Genomic DNA, 21,776 nt, shown 5'->3' with positions numbered 1-21,776 from the left:
CTCGACGGGTGTTTTCTGCCTAGCCGCCGCCAAGCGTCAGCCTCTAGATCAGCACCCTTCCTGCCTGAGCTCCACGCGGAGCTATCAAAGTCATGGAATGCGCCCTTCTCCGCTAGACTCCGCTCTTCAGTCTCCTCGGCTCTCTCCCAGGTGGACGGGGCCGCCGAGAAGGGGTATGCTGGCATCCCCTCCGTGGAGGAAGCTGTGGCAACGCACCTTTGCCCGCCGTCTGCTAGATGGCGCTCAAAGTCTGCCCTGCCGTCCAAAGCCTGCAGGACCACCTCAGCTCTCGCCAGCCGCGCTTTCGCCGCCTCCGGCCAAGCTGCTTCTGCCCTGCACTCGATGGCTGTGCTTCAGATCCTACAAGCCGACCTCCTCCGTGAACTGGATGAGAAGGGCCCGGATCACACAGCCTTAACAGCTCTGCGCAGCGCGACGGACCTTTCGCTCCGTGCCACTAAGACCGCTGTACAAGCCATCGGCAGATCTATGGCCGCGCTCACCGTCATCGACAGACATCTATGGTTGACGCTGGCGGATATGAGTGAGAGCGCGCTGTGTTCCTCAATGCCCCGCTCTCGCCCACTGGCCTCTTCGGCCCTGCGGTCAGCGGGATTGTGGATCGCTTCTCCGAAGTGCAGAAGGCGTCGCAGGCGATGAACCTCTTCCTGCCCCGCCGCTCGAGCCCAGCCGCAGGCCGCTCTCAAGCTCAGCCTCCTGCTCGCAGCTCCACACAGCGCTCGTCTCGGCCACCTACTGCTTCGCAGCGACGTCAGGGCGGCCGCCCTAGGTCGCGCTCGACCAGCCGTCACAGACCGCCGCCCCCCCGGGGACCGGTGCTCGAACACGGGGGCTGGTAAACAGTGCTGGCCGGCTGTACAGCGTACGGTGGCTCGGTCCCTAAGGATGGATCGCGTTTTGCTGTCAAACACCCCTGGCGTGAGAGCGGCGTGGGGGTTATCGTGTCTGAAAGTGAGTGCGCGTGCTCGTGAGCGGGCGGAGAGTTTGCACTTATAGCACGGCCAGTGTTTACCAGCCCCTGTGTTCGAGCACCGGCGGCGCGCGCGCCGCCCCATCCTCTCTGATACAGGTTCCCCATCCCGCGCAGCGTGGCGATCTGAACCCAGAGACCATTCGACCCCTAGCTATGCGTGCAAAAGCATGGGAAGCTATTCAGGGTGCGTCAGAATGGGTGCTGAATACTATAAATCACGGCTATTCGCTTCAATTCGCTCGTCGCCCCCCCGCGCTTTCTAGCGCAGACGGAGACGAAAGTGAGTTTAGAAGCAGCGCACCTGCTTCAAGCAGAAATAGTGAAGCTGCTGCGCAAAGGGGCTATAGAACAGGTGCATCCTTCTCTGAGCGAGTCAGGCTTTTACAGCCGTTACTTCTTCGTACCCAAGAAGGACGGAGCGTTAAGACCTATTTTAGATCTGAGACATCTGAACAAAGCCCTCATGAGACGGCCGTTCAAAATGATTACAACCAGACAAATCCTCGCGCAGATTCTCCCAGGAGACTGGTTTATCTCTCTCGATCTAAAGGACACGTACTTTCAGATCCAGATAACTCCCCGTCACAGGCCATTCTTGAGATTCACCTTCGACGGTCAAGTATATCAATACACAGTCCTGCCGTTCGGCCTGTCTTTAGCACCCCGTACATTTACGAAATGCATGGACACGGCTCTCGCTCCCCTGAGAAGACAGGGAATGCGGATACTGAACTATCTGGACGATTGGCTTATTCTAGCGCAGTCAGAGATGGAACTTGTGTCTCACAGAACAGCGCTTCTCAGCCATCTGGAAGGTCTGGGTCTCTCGGTCAACTGGACCAAGAGCTCGTTATCGCCCCGTCAGTCAATTTCCTTTCTTGGAATAGAACTAGACTCGGTGGCTATGACGGCCAGATTGTCGGAGCAGCGCGTGCGCCGCAACCGTCACCTCGCCGCATCCTTCCAAATAGGCAGCCAGGTTCCGCTGAGGACATTCCAGCGTATCCTGGGGCATATGGCCTCAGCTGCAGCAGTGCTCCAGCTGGGCTTATTGCGCATGCGCCCGCTTCAACGCTGGCTGAAAGCGCGTGTGCCCCACCGAGCCTGGGCGGCCGGCAGCTCGCGAGTCAGAGTGAATCAGGGCTGCATTTCAGCCCTGCAGCCCTGGCTGGCAGCCGAATGGTATCACACAGAAGTGACTATGGGGGTGATCTCACACTGGAAAGTTGTCTCGACAGACGCTTCCAAGCTAGGTTGGGGAGCGCTCTTCGAAGGCAGACCGGTCTATGGCCGCTGGTCAGACCAGGAGAATCTCCTACACATAAACTGTCTAGAGATGCTCGCGGTCGAGAAAGCGCTCAAACACTTCCTCCCATTCCTCCTAGGTCACCATGTTCTAGTCCGCACGGACAATACATCGATAGTGGCCTATGTGAATCGCCAGGGCGGTGTCAGATCAAAGACGCTCTGCACCCTGGCGGAACGCCTCCTCGTGTGGGCTCAGCACTCTCTGCGCTCGCTGAGAGCCGCGCATGTGCCTGGCCACCTGAACGAGGGCCCCGACAGACTGTCCAGGGACAACGTTCCCCCTGGGGAGTGGTCTCTACACCCCCAAACAGTCCAGTCACTGTGGCGCCGTTTCGGCAAAGTGAAAGTCGACCTTTTTGCGTCAAAAGACAACGCTCACTGCCCAGAGTTCTTTACGAAGAACGAGGACGCGCTGGCCCAGACCTGGCCCAGCGGCCCGCTATATGCTTTTCCCCCGGTCTCTCTGCTGCCTCAGGTCATCAGGAGAGTCAGGGAAGCGCGCCACACAGTGCTCCTCATAGCCCCATACTGGGAGAACCAAGCTTGGTTCCCGGAACTAATACAGCTGGCAGACACAGTCCCCTGGCCGATACCGGTGAGGAGAGACCTTCTCTCTCAAGCCCGCGGCTCGATCTGGCATCCCCATCCAGAGCGCTGGTCTCTGCATGCATGGAGCCTCTACGGTTTCCCGTTGATCTGCCAAGAGGGGTTATGAACACGATCATACAATCTAGAGCCCCCTCTACGAGGCGGCTCTACACGTCAAAATGGTCTGTGTTTAGCAAATGGTGCACTGCCAAGGGGCTCGATCCACAGACATGTGGGGTATCGCAAGTATTGTGTTTCCTTCAAGAGCTGCTGGACGCGGGCAGGTCCCCTTCCACGCTCAAAGTTTATGTTGCGGCCATTTCAGCTTTCACTGTCTCAGAGCTGGGCCGTGCATTAGGAAGGAACGAGTTTGTCACCCGCTTCCTTAGAGGAGCCAGGAGGATGAACCCCCCATGACCCCCCTCGGTTCCTATGTGGGATCTTTCACTGGTCTTGGAGGCCCTGAAAGCGGATCCCTTTGAACCCTTGGAAACTGTGGGTATGAAATACCTCACGCTCAAAACCGTTTTTCTGATAGCTCTGTCTTCAGTCAAACGGGTGGGAGACCTTCATGCGTTATCTATTATATATTAATTAATCGCGTGCCTCGAGTTCGGACCTAATGACTCTAAAGTTATTCTCAGACCGAGACATGGTTACGTTCCCAAAATATTGGGCACTCCCTTCAGAGCGCAGGTCATTTCCCTCTCAGCCCTGCCAACCCCCGGCAGCGAGGCCGATAGTAATCTCCTCTGCCCGGTCAGGGCACTGAGAAACTATCGGCACCGCCGCTTTCAGGCGCTTGGAGCAGCTTTTTGTTTAGTTTGGAGGGCGCACCAAGGGTCTCGCCGCCTCGAAACACAGCCAGTCCAGATGGATAGTGGACGCTATCGCAACTGCTTATGCGTCTAAAGACCTGCAGTGCCCACTGGGCATTCAAGCTCACTCCACCAGAGGCATGGCCTCATCGTGGGCGTGGTCCAGCGGGATTTCCACTCATGACATTTGTGCAACGGCAGGCTGGGCCTCCCCTTCTACATTTGTTAGGTTTTACAACCTGGAAGTTCCCGCCTTGCAGGCGAAAGTTTTATCAGTCTAAGTCTCGCGTAGACCGGCCCACTATTAGTGCGCGGGCTACGTTGGTTGATTTAGCTCTACTGGTTGAGCTGCACTGTGCAGGGAATTGTCAGTTCGGACCGGCTGTGCCTCTCCGTGCTCCCTAATATGTGCTTGTGTACTGCACTAGCCTTCGTTTGGCCGCCCGGCTCCCTGTTATCACGTTCCCCGGGCTCTCCCTGGGACTCATTCAGTGGATGCTGGGCGCGCACGGCGTTGACAATGGAGTTCCCGCAGCGTAAGCTACTTAAGCAATACGAGAGAACCTCTCGTAAGAGAACGTATCGGTTACTAAACGTAACCTCTGTTCTCTCTAGAAGAGGGAACGAGTATTGCGTAACCCGCCGTGCTCGCGCCACGAGCTCACTCGCTTCAGCGACAGAAACCAGTGAAGCAGCCTCTGAGCCCTGCTTATATACGCTAAGCCACACCCCTTTTGGCAGGCTGTGACGCATGAAGCGCTCATTGGTCGTGACGTCACGCCAAGGGCTCAGCGATAGGCTGCTGCAGTTGCCGCAGGGCAGCCAATGGGCACGCTAGTAAGCCTGCCCTAGGTCTGCATGCTGCCGCACTGCGTTGACAAGATTATTAAAAATTAAGGATAATTTTTTGGCTTAAGTATCTCGAGAAAGAAGACTTTCCCGCAGCGTAAGCTACTTACGCAATACTCGTTCCCTCTTCTAGAGAGAACAGAGGTTACGTTTAGTAACCGATACGTTCTCAGACATAAACACATTTGAGTCATTTAGTGTAAAAATCAACCAAATTTCAGACACTTTCCCGGATCAATTATTATTAAAAAAAAATTAATTCTGAAGAAAAACAAACATCAATGAAGCAGAAAGCCATTATATTAAATGTGGTGGATGTATATTAACTGAGTAATTTATTCTTTTGTAAAGGGGGGTCAAAATGACAATTTTCATTGTCTTCAATGTTTTTTTGACCAAAGTTTGTAGGCTTTTGTGGCTATGCCTGTAACTCATATCTTAAAAGTATATTAGCATCATGCTTTTTATCTATTTTTATAATACAACTTTTAACACACTTTAAAATAATAGTACTTTAGTATATTTTCTAAAAATATATTTAAAAGCAAGCATACTTTTAACATATTTCTAACAAGTGCACTATAAGTACATTGGTAATAAATATATGCTTAATTACACTTTTAAGAAATATGCTAAAAACAAGCATACTTTTAACATATTTCTAACAAGTGCACTATAAGTACATTGGTAATAAATATATGCTTAATTACACTTTTAAGAAATATGCTAAAAACAAGCATACTTTTAACATATTTCTAACAAGTGCACTATAAGTACATTGGTAATAAATATATGCTTAATTACATTTTTAAGAAATATGCTAAAATCAAGCATACTTTCAATATATTTCTAACAAGTGCACTATAAGTACATTGGTAATAAATATATGCTTAATTACACTTTTAAGAAATATGCTAAAAACAAGCACACTTTTAACATATTTCTAAAAAGTACACTACAAGTCCTTTTAAGTCTTTGTGTATTTAAAGAAAACATACTTTTGTTGATATACTTAAAATAGATTTGAGTATGCAGTGTACAAATGGCTACTTTTGTAATTGTGATTTAAGGATTTTTAATTTAAGTTTATACAATGTTAAAGATAGGCACAATGTACAATAAACACAAATCCATTACAAATTTTACATCAACAATCACACCATTGGAACACACAAGAAAATGTGTTTTCTACTGTACAGAAAGTGGCAGCTACTGGATTGTGATGTCACAAGTGGCCGTTTAACATGCAGCCAAGTAAACACTGGCTATATTGCATGGCCAAAAATGGAAGTTCACTCACTAGGGTAGGTAATCCTGTTCAGAAACACTTTTTTTTATACTGGGTGAAATGGTCCTTCCATCCTGAGAGTAGTCAATACATTATATGTTCAGAAAAAGGAATGAAAAAAAATCAGACCTCTGTAGCAGCTGCAGGACAGTAAAAACTCTGACCAATCACTGCCACTCGGTCTGAGTGTAAAGAACCAATCAGATGCCTTCATGTCTCGTGCCCGATCCCCACTGCGTGCGCTGCCCTGCGTGCACTCATCACATGTCACCGTTCCGGAAACATTCAGCTCACTACATCGAGTAAGCAGGAGTTTGCGGCATAATGGAAGAGAAAATGCATCAAAAACTACCAATGCCAGCTTTGCTGGTAACTGCTCGACCTGATAAAAAGCCTAAAAAAAAGAAAATCGGATGCAGAAAAGGCTGCAACGAAACAGGCACTGGATAAAGCCAGAGGACAAACTTGCGTCAACATTGCAGCATTTGAATGGTGGAGACAACTGAGGGAGCAAAAGTGATGAAAAGCGATGCCGAGGTTGCGTTCTTTCTGCTGAACAGGTAATTATTTGTTTTGCTTCGGGGGGATTTGTTATTTCCATGATATATGTTACGTTAGGCCACGTAGCTACTTTTGTAGCTAGTGCTAACTAGCAATGCTAACATTAGCTTCTCTGTCGGTGTAAGCCAGTTGCGTTACAGGTCTGCTTATCTGACTTTTAGGACATGCCATTTTGAACATATTGCACAGCCATAGTCGCAAGTGTCTGCATTATAATTGTGATAAAATGACGTTAATATTGCTTATAAACGGGACAACTGTGGTGATGTGGCATATGTGTTTTGTTAGCTACGAGAAGAAATGTTTGTTACTGTGTGAAATGGAAACAAAGTTTTGTTGTCATTCTTTGTGTGTCTTTGAGATGCAGTAATTATTGTCAGATGTGTAATTGTGATATTCTTCCTAAAGGTAAATCACTGCCAAAGGAGTAGATCACCACAGCAGACGACGCCTCATGCAAAGCCTGACCTGTCAGCCATCCCTGGACACTCCTTTTCTTATATATATTTATTTCTTATTTATTATATGTAAATACAGATTGTTTATGACAATCAAAAGCAGCGAAAGTACAGATACTTGTGTAAAAAAGTATTTCTCTTAGGTCTCTCTTGTTCGTTTTTTAAAAAAATAAAACAAAAAGTGTTATACCACATTCATTGTCATTATTCATTTAGCATGTAAGGAGGTAAGAAAAGTAATAGCTTGTTTATGCTGAAATGGTAAAGAAAAAGGCATTTATCGTTTCAAAATATTTATTCCAACATGACAAAAATACTCTGCTTTCCTGTGACCTGCAGCTGACTCCGACTGTGGATGCGCGTTCATGTTTGTGGGGGCGTAGCTTTGGACGGAGTACTGACGGGAGGGGGTGGAGCTTAGAAGAGGTGCCGCTTTCAAATCTTGCTAGCTCTCCAACATTACCTACTATAGCTTTAAAGTATATTGTACAAAGTATAGCTAAGTAATATTTGTTTATTAATGTGCATTTGTTATTGAAGACAAAGTGTGCTATTTGTAGTATTTGGATTAAGCCAAAGGTATTACGGAGAATATCATTTTTACTCAAAAATAATAGACTTGTATATTGCTCGTAATGATTTTGTAATGTACTTGTAACACAGATAAAGTACACTTTATTATCACTTATCAAGTATGTAAATAGTCCCTACACAGGCATATACTTAAAGTATACTAAGTATACTTGAAGTTGTTCCAATTTAGCACACAAAAGTACACTAAATAGACTTAAAGTTATGCTTTACTACAATTTAAATACAACTAAAATATACTTAGTACAAAATTAGTTGTTTCAAAATAGCACACTTAAAGTTAACTAATCCTTAACACACTTGAAGTATACTTATAATTAGTGTGGCTGCAAGTATACTTAGTATATATTTTTAATAAATTTACGGTATATTTCTTGTATGTTTCGAAGACACTTGTAATTAATTTGTAATGTACTTGTAACACAAATAAAGTACACTTTAATACACTAATCAAGTATGTAACTAGTCCCTACACAGGCATATACTTAAAATATACTAAATATACTTAAAGTTGTTCCAATTTAGTACACAAAAGTACACTAAATACATTTAAAGTTATGCTTTACTACAACTTAATTACTACTAAAATATACTTAGTACAAAATTAGTTGTTTCAAAATAGCACACTTTAAGTTAACTAATCATTAACACACTTGAAGTATACTAATAATTAGTCTGGCTTCAAGTATACTTAACATATTTTTTTTTTCACCAGGGATGGTGTGTTCAAGTCATCTCGTAAAGATCATATTTACGAGTTGAACGCACATGAACGCCATCACAATGCCGTAAATACGAGTGGGAAGCTGAGGATTTTCTTTAAGCCCCGATCTTAATGAGTTGGGGGTGTGTCAGTGAGAAACAAGGTGGAATACCACAATACTTAAAGGTATACTAGCTGTGTCCCAATTCAGGGGCTGCATCCTTTGAAGTGCACGGCCGACGCGGCCTTTGGAGGACGCACCGAGACTCGTTTAAAGGGGAAAGTATAGCCGATTGCGTCATCGCGGCGCAGCAAAGGCTGTCCCAATAAGAAGTTACATCGAAGGCTCCTTCAAAATGCGTCCTGCAAATGCGTCCTCCTTTTCCCGTGAATGCAGGATACATCAGAAGGATCCTTCGCAGCCTTGCCTACCCCAGAATTCACTGTGCGCCAGAGACAAAATTGCCTGATTACAGTTTTAAATGTAAGTATTGGGTTTCAATTTAATCGAATAATCGAATGATTAAAATGAAAACTAAAAATAATAATAAATACAATAAAGATTCAAATGTTGACTTTTATGTTAAAAGTATGTAATTTTATATAGGCTAGTTTATGCACTTTAGACTTTATTATAGACATAAATTGACCCGTGAGCATTCTAAGATTTGTTTTTAGCCAGTTATAACTTATATAAAGTCCAGTGCATGTGGTAGCTTACTGCCGCTCAACACAGTTGCTAGGCGACATAACCAGACCGTCCCATTGCATTGAACAACTTCCGGGACACAGCTAGCAACAATGTGTTAATGTGACAATACATTTTTTGTTGTTTCATTTTCCAAATAACCATTTGTAGAACGGCATACATTTACTCTGGATTAAAGTATACATTTGAAGTACTTTAGACTGTTATTCAACTCCTCTTCATCTCAGAGGCAAATATTGTACTTTTTATGAAAAACTGACTTTTTACACATGGATATTAGATTTTGATATTAGATATTGTTTAAAAAAAATATGAAAAGAATATAATAGAAACACTAAAAACTAATGTCGGCCCTGGAGTGCCGCTGTCCTGAGTTTAGCTCATACAACGGTTTTTCATGTCAAAATATTTTATGGTTTGATTTTTGAGTATGTGAGTTAATTGAACTTATTCTCCCCTCTTTCTGAGGACATCTTAGTAACTGGCAGTGGAAATATGCACTGATCCCAGATGATGTCCCACTGGCAGAGGCCTTACCAGCGTCTCTATTGTGCAGATTATCCAGGATCTCCTGCTCAGCTCAGTCTTTTTATTGAAAAATGTTTTCTTCTTATCTGTTTTATGTATACTGTTAATTTAAACATGTATTTTGTTTTTCTTATCTTTAACGTAACTTATCTTGTAAATACTTGTAAAAAGTACTGTAAGTAAAAATGGAGCCTATAGAACAATTTATTTTGTTTCATTTACAAATTAATTGACATGACAAAAATAAATGTACAGAATAATTTCATTACATTTACAAGTTATAACTTGCATTACAAAAATAAAACAATGCACAGAAATTTTTTTGTTTCATTTACAAATATAACTTGCATAAAAGTAATGTATATGATTGTTTCATTCTCAAATTTTAATTAACATTAGTCAAAAAAAGTTCATTTCTTTTTAAACCAAAAGTTTATTTCTCTACCATTCTGTCAAGAAGAGAAAACAATCTGTTCATGCTCTCCTGTGATCTCCTCTCTGTATCACTCTCTGAAACGTCATGTCCTCATGTCAAACATCAAATATCTCGATCAGCTCCTCCCGGCCTCGTTTTCTCGGTCTGTGCTGTTCCTCGTTCTATCCTTCGCGGCCCGGGGAAAAAAGAACGGTAGGGGACCGTTCGGTATTTATGGAATGGACCACCGGAGGGTCATGTCTTTTTATTCTTTGTTGAGGGGAGGGTCATACAACTTTTTTTAGTCTAGGGGGCTAGAACTTTCATGAAAACAGCAAAAGTTCAAAGTGGCTTGTTTAGTGCATATTTTTCCATGTATCTCTCTCAGTCTCGCCCCCCATCGCTAGCAGATGGGTCTGTCCAGTTTGGCGCTGTTTGACAGTGCGCGCGCGCGCTTCGGGCGTACGCGCTCAGAAAAAGTGCATCATGTCAGAACAGAACGCCAATGAAATGTTTACCCAGCAAAGCTTTAAAGCACAAGCAAATAATGAACTTTTGTGATTGTGCAGAGTCCTGTGAGTGTAACTCTACCGCTGCGTTAACATGTGATGTGAATGTACGTCGAGTTTTACAGTATTCGGACTGAGGCGCCAGAACTGCAGCTGATAGAATGTGCGCTGTACGATGCTACTATCTTTCTTCAAAAGCAGATCATGGAGACATTCAACCATCCACGATCAAAAATCGTGATATCGCATAAGCACAAGTATAAAACGACTGTTATAATGTCTGAAAACAAACACAAGTAATAGAGTTTACAAAACTGTATCGCACGCGTACTATGTGTGGTGTGTAAGTGTAACGTGCTGGAGAAAGCAGGCGAAGGCGAGGATCTATCTGCAGGGTTTTAATGAAATAACACATAGAACAAATAATAAAGAACTCCAGGGATAAAGAAACAAAACCATGAGAATGACCGAACTAGAAGCAACTATACATGTACAACAACTGACAAAGTAACAAGTGAAACACAAGGGCTATAAATACACAGGGGCAAACAAGCTTAACTAGGAAATGAGGAAACAAGATACACCTGGGGAGACTAATCAACATGAAAAACTACTTAGCAAAAGACAGCACAAGGAAATGACAAAAGTACACACAAAACAAGTGGAACAAAAGACAGGAATCATGACAGTAAGATGAGAAAGCAGAGGTTAAGTCGTTTGTCACGGTTGTAAAAAAACAATGGCTATCTGAACATCTTTGCCAAGCACAAACCAGTACAGAAGTAATTATCAGGGAGGGTCATGCCTTTTTTCACAATCATTTTGGAGGGTCATAGAAAAATGTATTGCTGGCAAAGGGAGGGTTCAAGTCTATTTTGACTATAGATCTCAAAACTCCTCCGGTAGCGCCTTAGTTAGGATTAGTTCACTTTCAAAGATTTTTTTGCTGATAATTTACACACCCCGATGTCATCCAAGATATCCATGTCTTTCTTTCTTCAGTCGAAAAGAAATTAAGGTTTTTGAGGAAAACATTCCAGGATTTTTCTACACAGAATGGACTTCAATTGCAACCAACTATACCAATGTTCAAAGAAGGTTCAAATGTCCGTCTCAATGCAGCTTCAAAGTCTCGACACGATCCCAGACACGGTCAGATCTAGCGAAACGATATATATACTTTTAAGTATAAAGTATAAAGTATAAATAAACTTATAAAGTATATATATATATACTTTTTAACCACAAATGCTCGTCGTGTACCATCTCTGAGATGCGCCACGCATTGCGTCATCACGTTGGAAAGGTCACGCGTCACATCATCTATCTAAGTTATTTGTCTGTGTTCTCCGGTTCAGAAAGGAGGGAAGGGTGAAAAATGTCATCTCATTTTCTCCTCCAACTTCAAAATCGTCCGACATCTTTGTTTTAATTTATTATTATTATTTTTTTTATTTTTATTTTTTTCATGACCTTTCCAACGCGATGACGTAATACGTGGCACATCTCAGATATTGTACAAGATGGTAATTTTTGGTTAAAAAGTATATATTTTTTTTTAGAAAATGGCGAATCGTTTTGCTAGATAAGACTCTTATTTCTTGACTGGGATTGTGTCGAGACTTTGAAGCTGCATTGAACATTGGTATAGTTGGTTGCAATTGAAGTCCATTCTGTGTAGGAAAATCCTGGAATGTTTTCCTCAAAAACCTTAATTTCTTTTCGACTGAAGAAAGAAAGACATGGATATCTTGGATGACATCGGGGTGAGTAAATTATCAACAAACATTTTTTTGAAAGTGAACTAATCCTTTAAATAAAATCCGAACAGTCGCTAGGAGGGTTGCCAGTTCTTTGCAACAAAAGAAGAACTGCCTGCAAAGAATATGATGGCATTATAACAATATAATATGCAACGATAAAGTTTGCAGTAGCTTCATTAATTAAAAACTTTAGAAAGCAATGCACACCTGATGTCTTTGTTCTTCATTTTCTTGCTGTATTTTTGTGTAATTAATTAAGAGTAAGTACTCCGCCATCTTTCTCCGACGAAAGTGACTTGAACGCACCTGCTGTCGTAAACACGACTTCCCACCTAGTAAATACGAACTTCACAGGAGGACTTGAACGCACATTTATCACAACTTCAGAAGTGGGAAGTAGGAATTTTCCAATAGCACATGAAGGAAGCATATGTGGACGTTAACTGTGACAAGATGATTGACAGGCCAGTTTACAACGACAGGATCAACACAAATATGCCAAGAAAAAAATAATCAATTATGACGTGGTATAATGTTCCAAAATATGCCTAGTCTTCTGTTACACTAAAAAATATGTACTTCTTCTTCAGAAAAAGAGTAGCCTACATATTTTTTGGGGTGTAGTACAAGTAGGCAAATTGGGATGCAGCATAAAAAGACATTGTGGCATGTTTCTTAGCCATGTTTTTATGTGTTTGTACAGTGTTCATTGTTTTCAAACTTGTTTACAATTTAAATGTTTCCTATTTGCTAAATGGAAATGTTTAAAGCTACAATATGTCATTTATTTTTCGCCACTAGGGGTCGCTAACCTCTCGCAATAACAAAGGTGTAGAATGATAATGCGGTGAATAAGACAAATCATCGAACTTGTCGTCATGCCGATGGATCTAATAATGTTTATGGGAAATAATGTTTATGGATGAGTGAATACATTAAAGGGACACTAAGTGGGAATTTCTCCCATCTAGTGGTGAAACTGTATTTTGCATTCAAACGAATAATGCTCTCCAGCGCCTCACTTTTCCAAATGCGCGTTGCATCTACGGTAGCCGTTATGTTCCAAAAAGCTATGACAGGATGTCTTATAATAGCACTTCGAGTTTTCCTTCGGGTGAACAGGTTTGTTATTTAAAACAAACTGAAACTTGAAACAACGAAAAAAAGAATGTTACAGTATAAATTACTGACTGTGAAAAACATTAACTATGGTAGTTAGTAGTAATGCCGCCTTTATTCGTTATATTTTTGAAGTACGTGCATTGTTATCATCATCATCCGTGCCTTCTCTAACGTTACTTTACTCAATAGCTGCTATTCATCAAAGAGCCTGTTTAACTTACTATGAATAGAATAGATAAATAGAACTATAAATGTTCTACTGTCTATATAATAAAGTTCACAACAAAGCAATGAAAAAAAGCTTGTAATTAAGACCGTAACATTGACTTACCTGTCGAGAAGAAAGCAGGCAACTTCAGGGTCTCTTTTGAAAGCTTTCTCCTGCATTAGCTATCCCGACATTAACCTGTTAAGCTGCAACGCCACTTTTGAAAAATCCCCAGAAATGACATACCCAAACTTAAACAGATACAGTTCATGAACCCTTTGCACTAAAAGCACAAGTATGATCTCATTTGAAAGCTGACACCTGGCAGTTTATTGTAAATGTAGAATTAATTATTGTCATAATGAAAAAAAATTGTTATAAATAGCTTCAAAGTTTTGTAAAGTTATTAGAAATTATTTTTTATGAAACATCCTCATGAAAATAAAATTGAAGTTGGCACTGGAGCAATCTAGAAATGCACTACAGCTAAAGCCACATGTCTAAACATTTTATGTTTAAAATCTGAAGATAATAAGTCCAAAACTCTGTATTTAGTGAAATGTTTTTCAAGACCATGTCAGTTGACTTTATTTTGATTTGACGTTAAAGATGCTTCTGATGTTTATTGCCATCTTCTAACCATCTATCCAGTATATTGTCTCTATTGTTTTGTGGTGCAAACGAGCCCCATTCAGTCTCAATCTCCCCCTGCACACATTCACACCTCTCCAGCCTGGTTATGGCTCGAAATATGCATTTCTTTTGTCTGCATTATAGTTACTAACGACTGGCTATTCATAGGGTTTCAATCCCTAATTTCTTTTATCAAAGTTCTTACTTAACATTTAAAAACTGGATCAAATGCCCTGCTTGAATAATGAAACATTTTAGTAAGCATATTTAGAAAAAAATTATAAAAGGATAACTGCAATATGTGGCAGGTGCACCTAGAGCTAGCTAGCATGTTAGCTTAGCACACCATCAATACACGACAATTTATGAGATTAAAACCATTTTTGTGCTTCAAACTTAATTTATAACGCAAGTAGAGTGTTTTAAATAATCTTCTGTGATATAATTTCGCTTCAGATTAAAAAATCAGACAGAAAATATATATTTTTTATTATTCTGCACAATGATAAAGTTTATATCGATTAGCAATACATTATAAATATAATCTATTATTATGGAAATACCTGACATTATTTGAAGAACACAGGTAAACCAAATATCATTTCAATCATGTTTATTGTCTTCAAAAAGTCTTTTTTCTGCATGTAACAACGATCTCTGATAGCTTTGTGTGTGTTCGAGACTTCCTGGATTGTCACATGATCATGGTTCTTCTTCATGTTACATAAATGGACTATTATTGTGAATGTAGCGCCCTCAGGCTGTTGGTATGGATTGAAAACACAATACATCACAGTGTCCAGCGCTCATAATGATTACATCGACGCATTTGGGCATAAATTCAATAAATATTATTCCTGTCTATAGAAATCTGATGAAAACTTATGAAAATATATCAATATTTCTCCAAATCTGCACATTTTTGAGCTAAAGCCCTGAGGGACGTTGTTTTGTGTATCGCTGTCATGACGACAGCACGGGAGTTTTTTATGAATGAAAGCGGCTGACGGTCATAATTCATATTAAAGGTATCGACTCATTTTTTCATTTCATAACTCCTGACACAAATTAAGACATAACTGTCACTATAAGTTTTTCAGAATACAATAGTGGTCAAATACTGAAACTTGAGTCTTATATCTTTTTAATGATGTATAGTTTGTCAATGTATAACATTAAATCTGATAGTAATTTTTTACTAAATAAAAAAAAAACGCTTCAGTGCACCGACGCACTGGTGAAGCTTAACAGGTTAACCCTTGTTTTTGTAATCTCCGGTCACGTTTCCTTTTACGGTCTATTTTGGACTTTTTCGACGACGAGGACTCCTTATCCTGTGACTCAGCATATGTATGAATGAACAAACGGTGTATAAATAACCGTACAGTGCAGCATTTTAAACTTGCCGTGGCAGTGACAAGCATCTCTCTCTGCTCTTCTCCTCCGCTTCTGTTGACTTCAGTCACGTGACGCTGGCTCTGAACGAAACGCGTTGGCCTAGTACTTTTTGTCCCTCTCTGCTATTATAGTTTTTCAAGATGGCGGAACTACATGGAAGCCTCCGTGGACTTACCCGTCCAATGTATATAAAGATAATAAATTCTTAGTTTACGAGTATAAGTCAGATAATTAGCAGAGGTATTTGTACACCATTGAGGGCATATTTATGAATAAAAATATTGATTTTAGATAATAAAATACCTAAAAAGCTACATATTGTCCCTTTAATGTTTTTTAACATGACTGTGATATGAAGCAGGGCGCGATTGCTAATGCGAGACAGATATCAGCGCCACACGCGAGTCCCGCGGATATAAAGGAATGAGGACATTTCAATCTCCCGAACTACCCGCAAGTGCTGAATTAATAATCAAACTGGTCAGTTTATGTAACAAATTAAAATTGTGAGGTAACACAGTGCTCTTTAACTTGGTCTACACTATCACACTAAACAGCATTTGAGTGTGTTTAAAGTTATAATGTTATTATGTGTTAGTTTGTTGGCTATATGTGACTAGCAGACTAGATCAACTTTAGAATAACATACTGATCATATTCTAACATTTCATCATGTTGAACTATATAACATTGATTTATGTTATGTACATTTGCTCACCTGTCTAATAAAGTACATGCAAGAGTGGCGTCTCAGTCAAGTCAAAGTTAGTCGCGGACGCTAGCTCTCGGCATCTCGAAAACGCCACGCCGATATTGATCCTTGTTTTAGTCCTCCTTTTGTCCCAAAGTCTGCTTGCCATGATCCATAATGTTTGAACGAAACAACAACAGCGTGAGCGCGCCGCTAGACGTTATGCACTACGCAGTTGTCCACGTCTGTCGCCATGGTTACTATGGCAGTACTAGCGGAAACCAGGGATAACGCGGATATTACGTCATAGACAGGCGACAAGTGACGGGCACTATTTAAAATGGTGAATTTCTCTGAATTTACAAAGTCTTGGAAACATTTAGGATAATGTAAATACACAATTGAAAGGAATATACAACACTGTGCAAGTGGTTTTTGGATATTTTGATTCAAAATTATTACATATTGTACCTTTAAAATGAAAACTGGAGTCAGGGTGATGGTTTAAAAGAATGGTTTAAAAAAATCATGAATTTTCAGTTAATTTTATAAACAAGATGAGTGTCACTTAAAAATGTAAACTGATGTCCATATTTTTATTAGTGTTCCACTGTCTACAACTCAGCCAGTAGTTGTAACAACAGTGACACATTTTTACAGTTAATCAGATTTACAAGATGTAGATTTCAAAACAAATGTAATTTGTAAGACAAACTGAGACCGGGAAAAAAGCAGCAGCAGCAACACAGAGTTAGACGTTAATGCAAATAGTGTTACAACACTCGCCCCTATTTAAGGTGCGTTTTACACATTAAGGTATTTATTTAAATGGCATTTCCTGCTATAATTTCCTTCTATTATTAACCACAAAGCTTACTTTAATGGTCGGATTAAGAATCGACATAATCTGTAAACTGTAAATCTGCCTGACTCTATTGACACACACTCTTGAGCAGTGTCGTGCCAAACACTTGTGAAATCCAAACAAATAATCTAACGCTTGAAACAACAAATTGGTTACAACTGCGATTAGTTGCGTAATCACACTCTTTGATCAACCCAGCCGAAAATAACAATATGGCAGTAATATCGTAATACACATGCGTTTGAACTTCAGAATGATGTCTGTCAGTCTTTAACCCACTTAAAATACAAATGCAAGCAAACTTACCAAGTGGCTTAAAGTTTTGAAGAAAGAGTCAGTGAGCATTAGTTTCCATCTCTCTTCTATGTTATTCGGGATTGGTGAATAAACGTAATAAGCGGTTAACGCGCCCAGTAACACAAGCACAAACACTCCTTTAGACCTCATTTTTAGATCTCGCCTGTACGTGTCTTCCGTTTATTTTATAGTCGGTTTGCTTTAGAAGTCCTCGGCAAGTGAAAGCTCCGTCAGCTGCGTTTATTAGTCATTGAGTGCTCTCTGTGTTAAAGTGTAATCCTGGATTAATTTTGGACTGGAGCCAGCGAGATATGACAACACGTGTTAGAGTCATCTGATCGTGATACTGTACGCGTGCATGTGGAAAGATTTGCGCTTGAGCGCGCTCTGGTCTCCTCAGATCTGCTGCGCATAGGATTTATTAAATCGTAATGAAACGCGGCTGGAGCTCCTCTCAAATTCCTCAGAAAACCCTGTGGGTCATCGCACGGTTTGTGTGCCTCCCTCTCTATACTCACAACACTGTTGCACGGCTCCACTTTTCTTGCTTGCTTTGTGTTGACATTACTACGAGCAGTTTGTCTCGTGTGAAACCAGCTGTTGTCATCGTGTTGATATGCTGCTGCGCAGGATCACATGTGGGGTATAACGGGCTAAAGGCCTTATACAAATGTGCTTTTCACTATTCCCATGGTGTATGATTGCAGAATGATTGTATGATTAATGTTTTTATTGAACAATAATGCAGCAGATAAATAATGAGGTCTTTAACCCCACAGACACACAGGGTAAAACCAGCAGGGGGCAAAGACACACAGTACTGATACAAATACTGCAGCTAAAATAATGTTTGTAATAATGTCTTAGTACTTGATCAAAACAATCACTTTAGCAAAGTTTGCACTATTTTTGATCAATAGAAAATTCATTTTTGTTCAATAAATATACTGTCATTAAAATGTTCATTTTAAAAATGCAGACACAAAATTATTTTAAAAAGTAAATATTCTGCAAGTATTGAAGGAGATCCCATAATAATGCAATAAAGCTTTACAGTTGTAACTATAAATTATATTTTATAATATGATTAATATTATATTTCTACACATGATGGCTTCACCGTAAATATGGTGATTATCGTTAAGGTGGACACCCAACTTGTATGATATTTCCCATCAGAATTTAACCATATCATGCCAACAAATGGAAAATTCAGTCAGGTATAGTTCACTCAAAAATGAAAATTATAGTATATATATTATATTAATTATTAAGTTGGCTTGAGAAAGCCAACTTACTGAAATCCTATTTAAACTTATTAATGGTGCTTGCTGAAAGCAAGGCATCATTAGTGTTCTCTTGCATACTTATTATTAGTGGTGCTTTTTTAAAAGCATCACTATTGTTATTGCTCATACTTATTATTAATGGTGCTTGCTGAAAGCAAGGCATCATTAGTGTTCTCTTGCATACTTATTAGTGGTGCTTTTTTGAAAGCATCACTATTGTTATTGCTCATACTTATTATTCTTTTTATTATTATTCTTCCACACAAAAGTTTGGCGCGTAATGCGCCCCGCACCGTTTGTCACAGACCCCTGAGTGAGGTGTCAAATCGACCGGCTCATTGAGGAGAGGTGTGCTATGACTTTTCTAAGCGATCGGGTGTACGATGTTCGCACAACGGACGAAAAAGCGGCCAAAAAAGTCCCATTGACTTAACATGGGGAGTTCTAAAAACATTTGAATCCCAACTGCCGTTTTCACACACACAGACTCCAAAGGGCCTGACACCCCTGCGTCTCTCCCTCTCTCTCTCCCTCTGAGGATTTATATTATCAAGCAGTTAATAAGTTATGGCCTAAAATCTTCATAGCCACACCCTAGCAACCAGTTTCAGCACCCTAGCAACCACTAAGAGCTCCCTAGCAACCACCCTAAACCAAAAAAAAACATTTTTTTATTTTTTTTATATTTTTTAAAGCAATTTTACTCTCGTGGCCTTGCGATATCGCTCCATGCTTGTGCCTATTCGGCCATAGGCACGAGGCCGCAGGCCTCGTGCCGTACTGAAGGCACTCGTTATTAAAGATTTTAATAACTCTATAAAAACTCCATAGTAACCATATTTGACAACTACCAACCACCTAGTAACACCATAGCAACTAACAAAAACACCTTAGCAACCACCCTGAACACCCTAGCAACGTCTAGAAATGCTCTAGTAACCACAAAAAACTCTAGCAAGCACCCAGAACACCCTAGCAACTGCCTAGCAACCACCTAGAACACCTAGCAACTGCCTAGCAACCACCCAGAACACCTAGCAACCACCCAGAACACCCTAGCAACTGCCTAGCAATGCCCTAGTATCCACCCAGAATACCATAGCAACTGCCTAGCAACACCATAGCAACCACCCAGAACACCCTAGCAACCACCTAGCAACGCCCTAGCAACCACCAAGAATACCCTAGCAACTGCCTAGCAACCACCAAGAATACCCTAGCAACTGCCTAGCAACCACCCAGAACACCTTAGCAACTGCCTAGCAACACCATAGCAACCACCCAGAACACCCTATCAACCACCTGGCAACAGCATCTTGCTAAAAACATAATGGCAACATGCTAATCAAGCTAGCATCATGCTAGCAACATGCTAATCAAGCTAGCATCATGCTAGCAACATGCTAATCATGCTAGCATTATGCTACCAACATGCTAATAAAGCTAGCATCATGCTAACAACATGCTAATCAAGCTAGCATAATGTTAGCATCATGCTAATCAAGCTAGCATCATGCTAGCAACATGCTAATAATGCTAGCATTATGCTAGTAACATGCTAATCAAGCTAGCATAATGCGAATCAAGCTAGCATCATGCTAGCAACATGCTAATCATGCTAGCATTAGGCTACCAACATGCTAATAAAGCTAGCATCATGCTAACAACATGCTAATCAAGCTAGCATAATGCTAGCATCATGCTAACCAAGCTAGCATCATGCTAGCAACATGCTAATCATGCTAGCAACATTTTAATCATGTTAGCATCTAGCTAAAAACATGCTAGCAACATGCTAATCATGCTAGCATCTTGTTAAAAGCATGGTAGCAACATGCTAATCATGCTAGCATCATCCAACCAACATGCTAATCATGCTAACAACATGCTAATCCTGCTAGCATCATTCTAACAACATGTTAATCATAGTAAATCATGCTGGAATGTGTTAAATCGTAATAAATCATCTTAGAAACATGGTAAATCGTGGTAAATAATGCTAAAATGTGGTATATCATGGTATCACAACATGTCAATTGTGTTAGCATCTGCCCAGTGGCGAATTTTGCCACTGCAAGCACCACTTCACATTTTCTTCAGGAAATGTACATTCTAGTTATTATTCTTATTTTTATTCTGGACAAAGTTTGGCGCGAAACTTGCCCCGCACCGTTTGTCTCAGACCCCTGAGTGAGGTGTCAAATCGACCGGCTCATTAAGGAGAGGTGTGCTATGACTTTTCTAAGCGATCGGGTGTACGATGTTCGCACAGCGGGCAAAAAAGCGGCCAAAAAAGTCCCATTGACTTTACATTGGGAGTTCTAAAAATATTTGAATCCCAACCGACGTTTTCACACACACACCACTCCAAAGGGCCTGACACCTCTGCGTCTCTCCCTCTCTCTCTCCCTCAGAGGATTTATATTATCAAGCAGCCAATAAGTAATGGCCTAAAATCTTCATAGCCACACCCTAGCAACCAGTTTCAGCACCCTAGCAACCACTAAGAGCTCCCTAGCAACCACCCTAAACCAAAAAAAATTTGTTTTTAATTTTTTTTGTATTTTTTAACGCAATAATACACTCGTGGCCTTGCGATATTGCTCCATGCTTGTGCCTATTCGGCCATAGGCACGAGGCCGCAGGCCGAGTGCCTTACTGAAGGCACTCTTTATTAAAGATTTTAATAACTCTATAAAAACTCCATAGTAACCATCTTTGACAACTACTAACCACCTAGTAACACCATAGCAACTAAAAAAATACCTTAGCAACCATCCTGAACACCCTAGCAACATCTAGAAACGCTCTAGTAACCACCAAAAATACCGTAGCAACCACCCAGAACACCCTAGCAACTGTCTAGCAACCCCCCAGAACACCTAGCAACTGCCTAGCAACCACACAGAACACCCTAGCAACTGCCTAGCAACGCCCTAGCATCCACCCAAAATACCATAGCAACCACCTAGCAACGCCCTAGCAACCACCAAGAATACCCTAGCAACCACCTAGCAACTGCCTAGCAACCAACCAGAATACCCTAGCAACCGCCTAGCAACCACCCAGAATACCCTAGCAACCGCCTAGCAACACCATAGCAACCACCCAGAACACCCTAGCAACTGCCTAGCAATTCCTTAGCAACCACGCAGAATACCCTAGCAACCACCCAGAATACCCTAGCAACC

General features: G+C 41.2%; 2 protein-coding genes across 2 annotated transcripts in view; one reads left to right on the top strand and one right to left on the bottom strand.

Moving 5' to 3' along the window:
* aadac (arylacetamide deacetylase) overlaps window positions 1–17,871 on the bottom strand; it is a 55,117-nt gene extending 37,246 nt beyond the window's left edge. The window contains exon 1 of the mRNA XM_081370621.1: window positions 17,306–17,871. Coding sequence (XP_081226747.1) covers window positions 17,306–17,446 — 141 coding nt within the window. The 5' untranslated portion in view covers window positions 17,447–17,871. The remainder of the gene's footprint in view (window positions 1–17,305) is intronic.
* LOC308693607 (ATP-dependent helicase wrn-1-like) overlaps window positions 17,655–21,776 on the top strand; it is a 46,421-nt gene continuing 42,299 nt past the window's right edge. The window contains exon 1 of the mRNA XM_081370625.1: window positions 17,655–17,771. Coding sequence (XP_081226751.1) covers window positions 17,728–17,771 — 44 coding nt within the window. The 5' untranslated portion in view covers window positions 17,655–17,727. The remainder of the gene's footprint in view (window positions 17,772–21,776) is intronic.

Source organism: Scardinius erythrophthalmus (genome assembly GCF_964197995.2).
Source record: "Scardinius erythrophthalmus genome assembly, chromosome: 7".
NCBI classification, from domain to species: Eukaryota; Metazoa; Chordata; class Actinopteri; order Cypriniformes; family Leuciscidae; genus Scardinius; species Scardinius erythrophthalmus.
The sequence above is the reverse complement of the archived record's forward strand: the minus strand, read 5'-3'. Positions and strand labels throughout refer to the sequence as shown.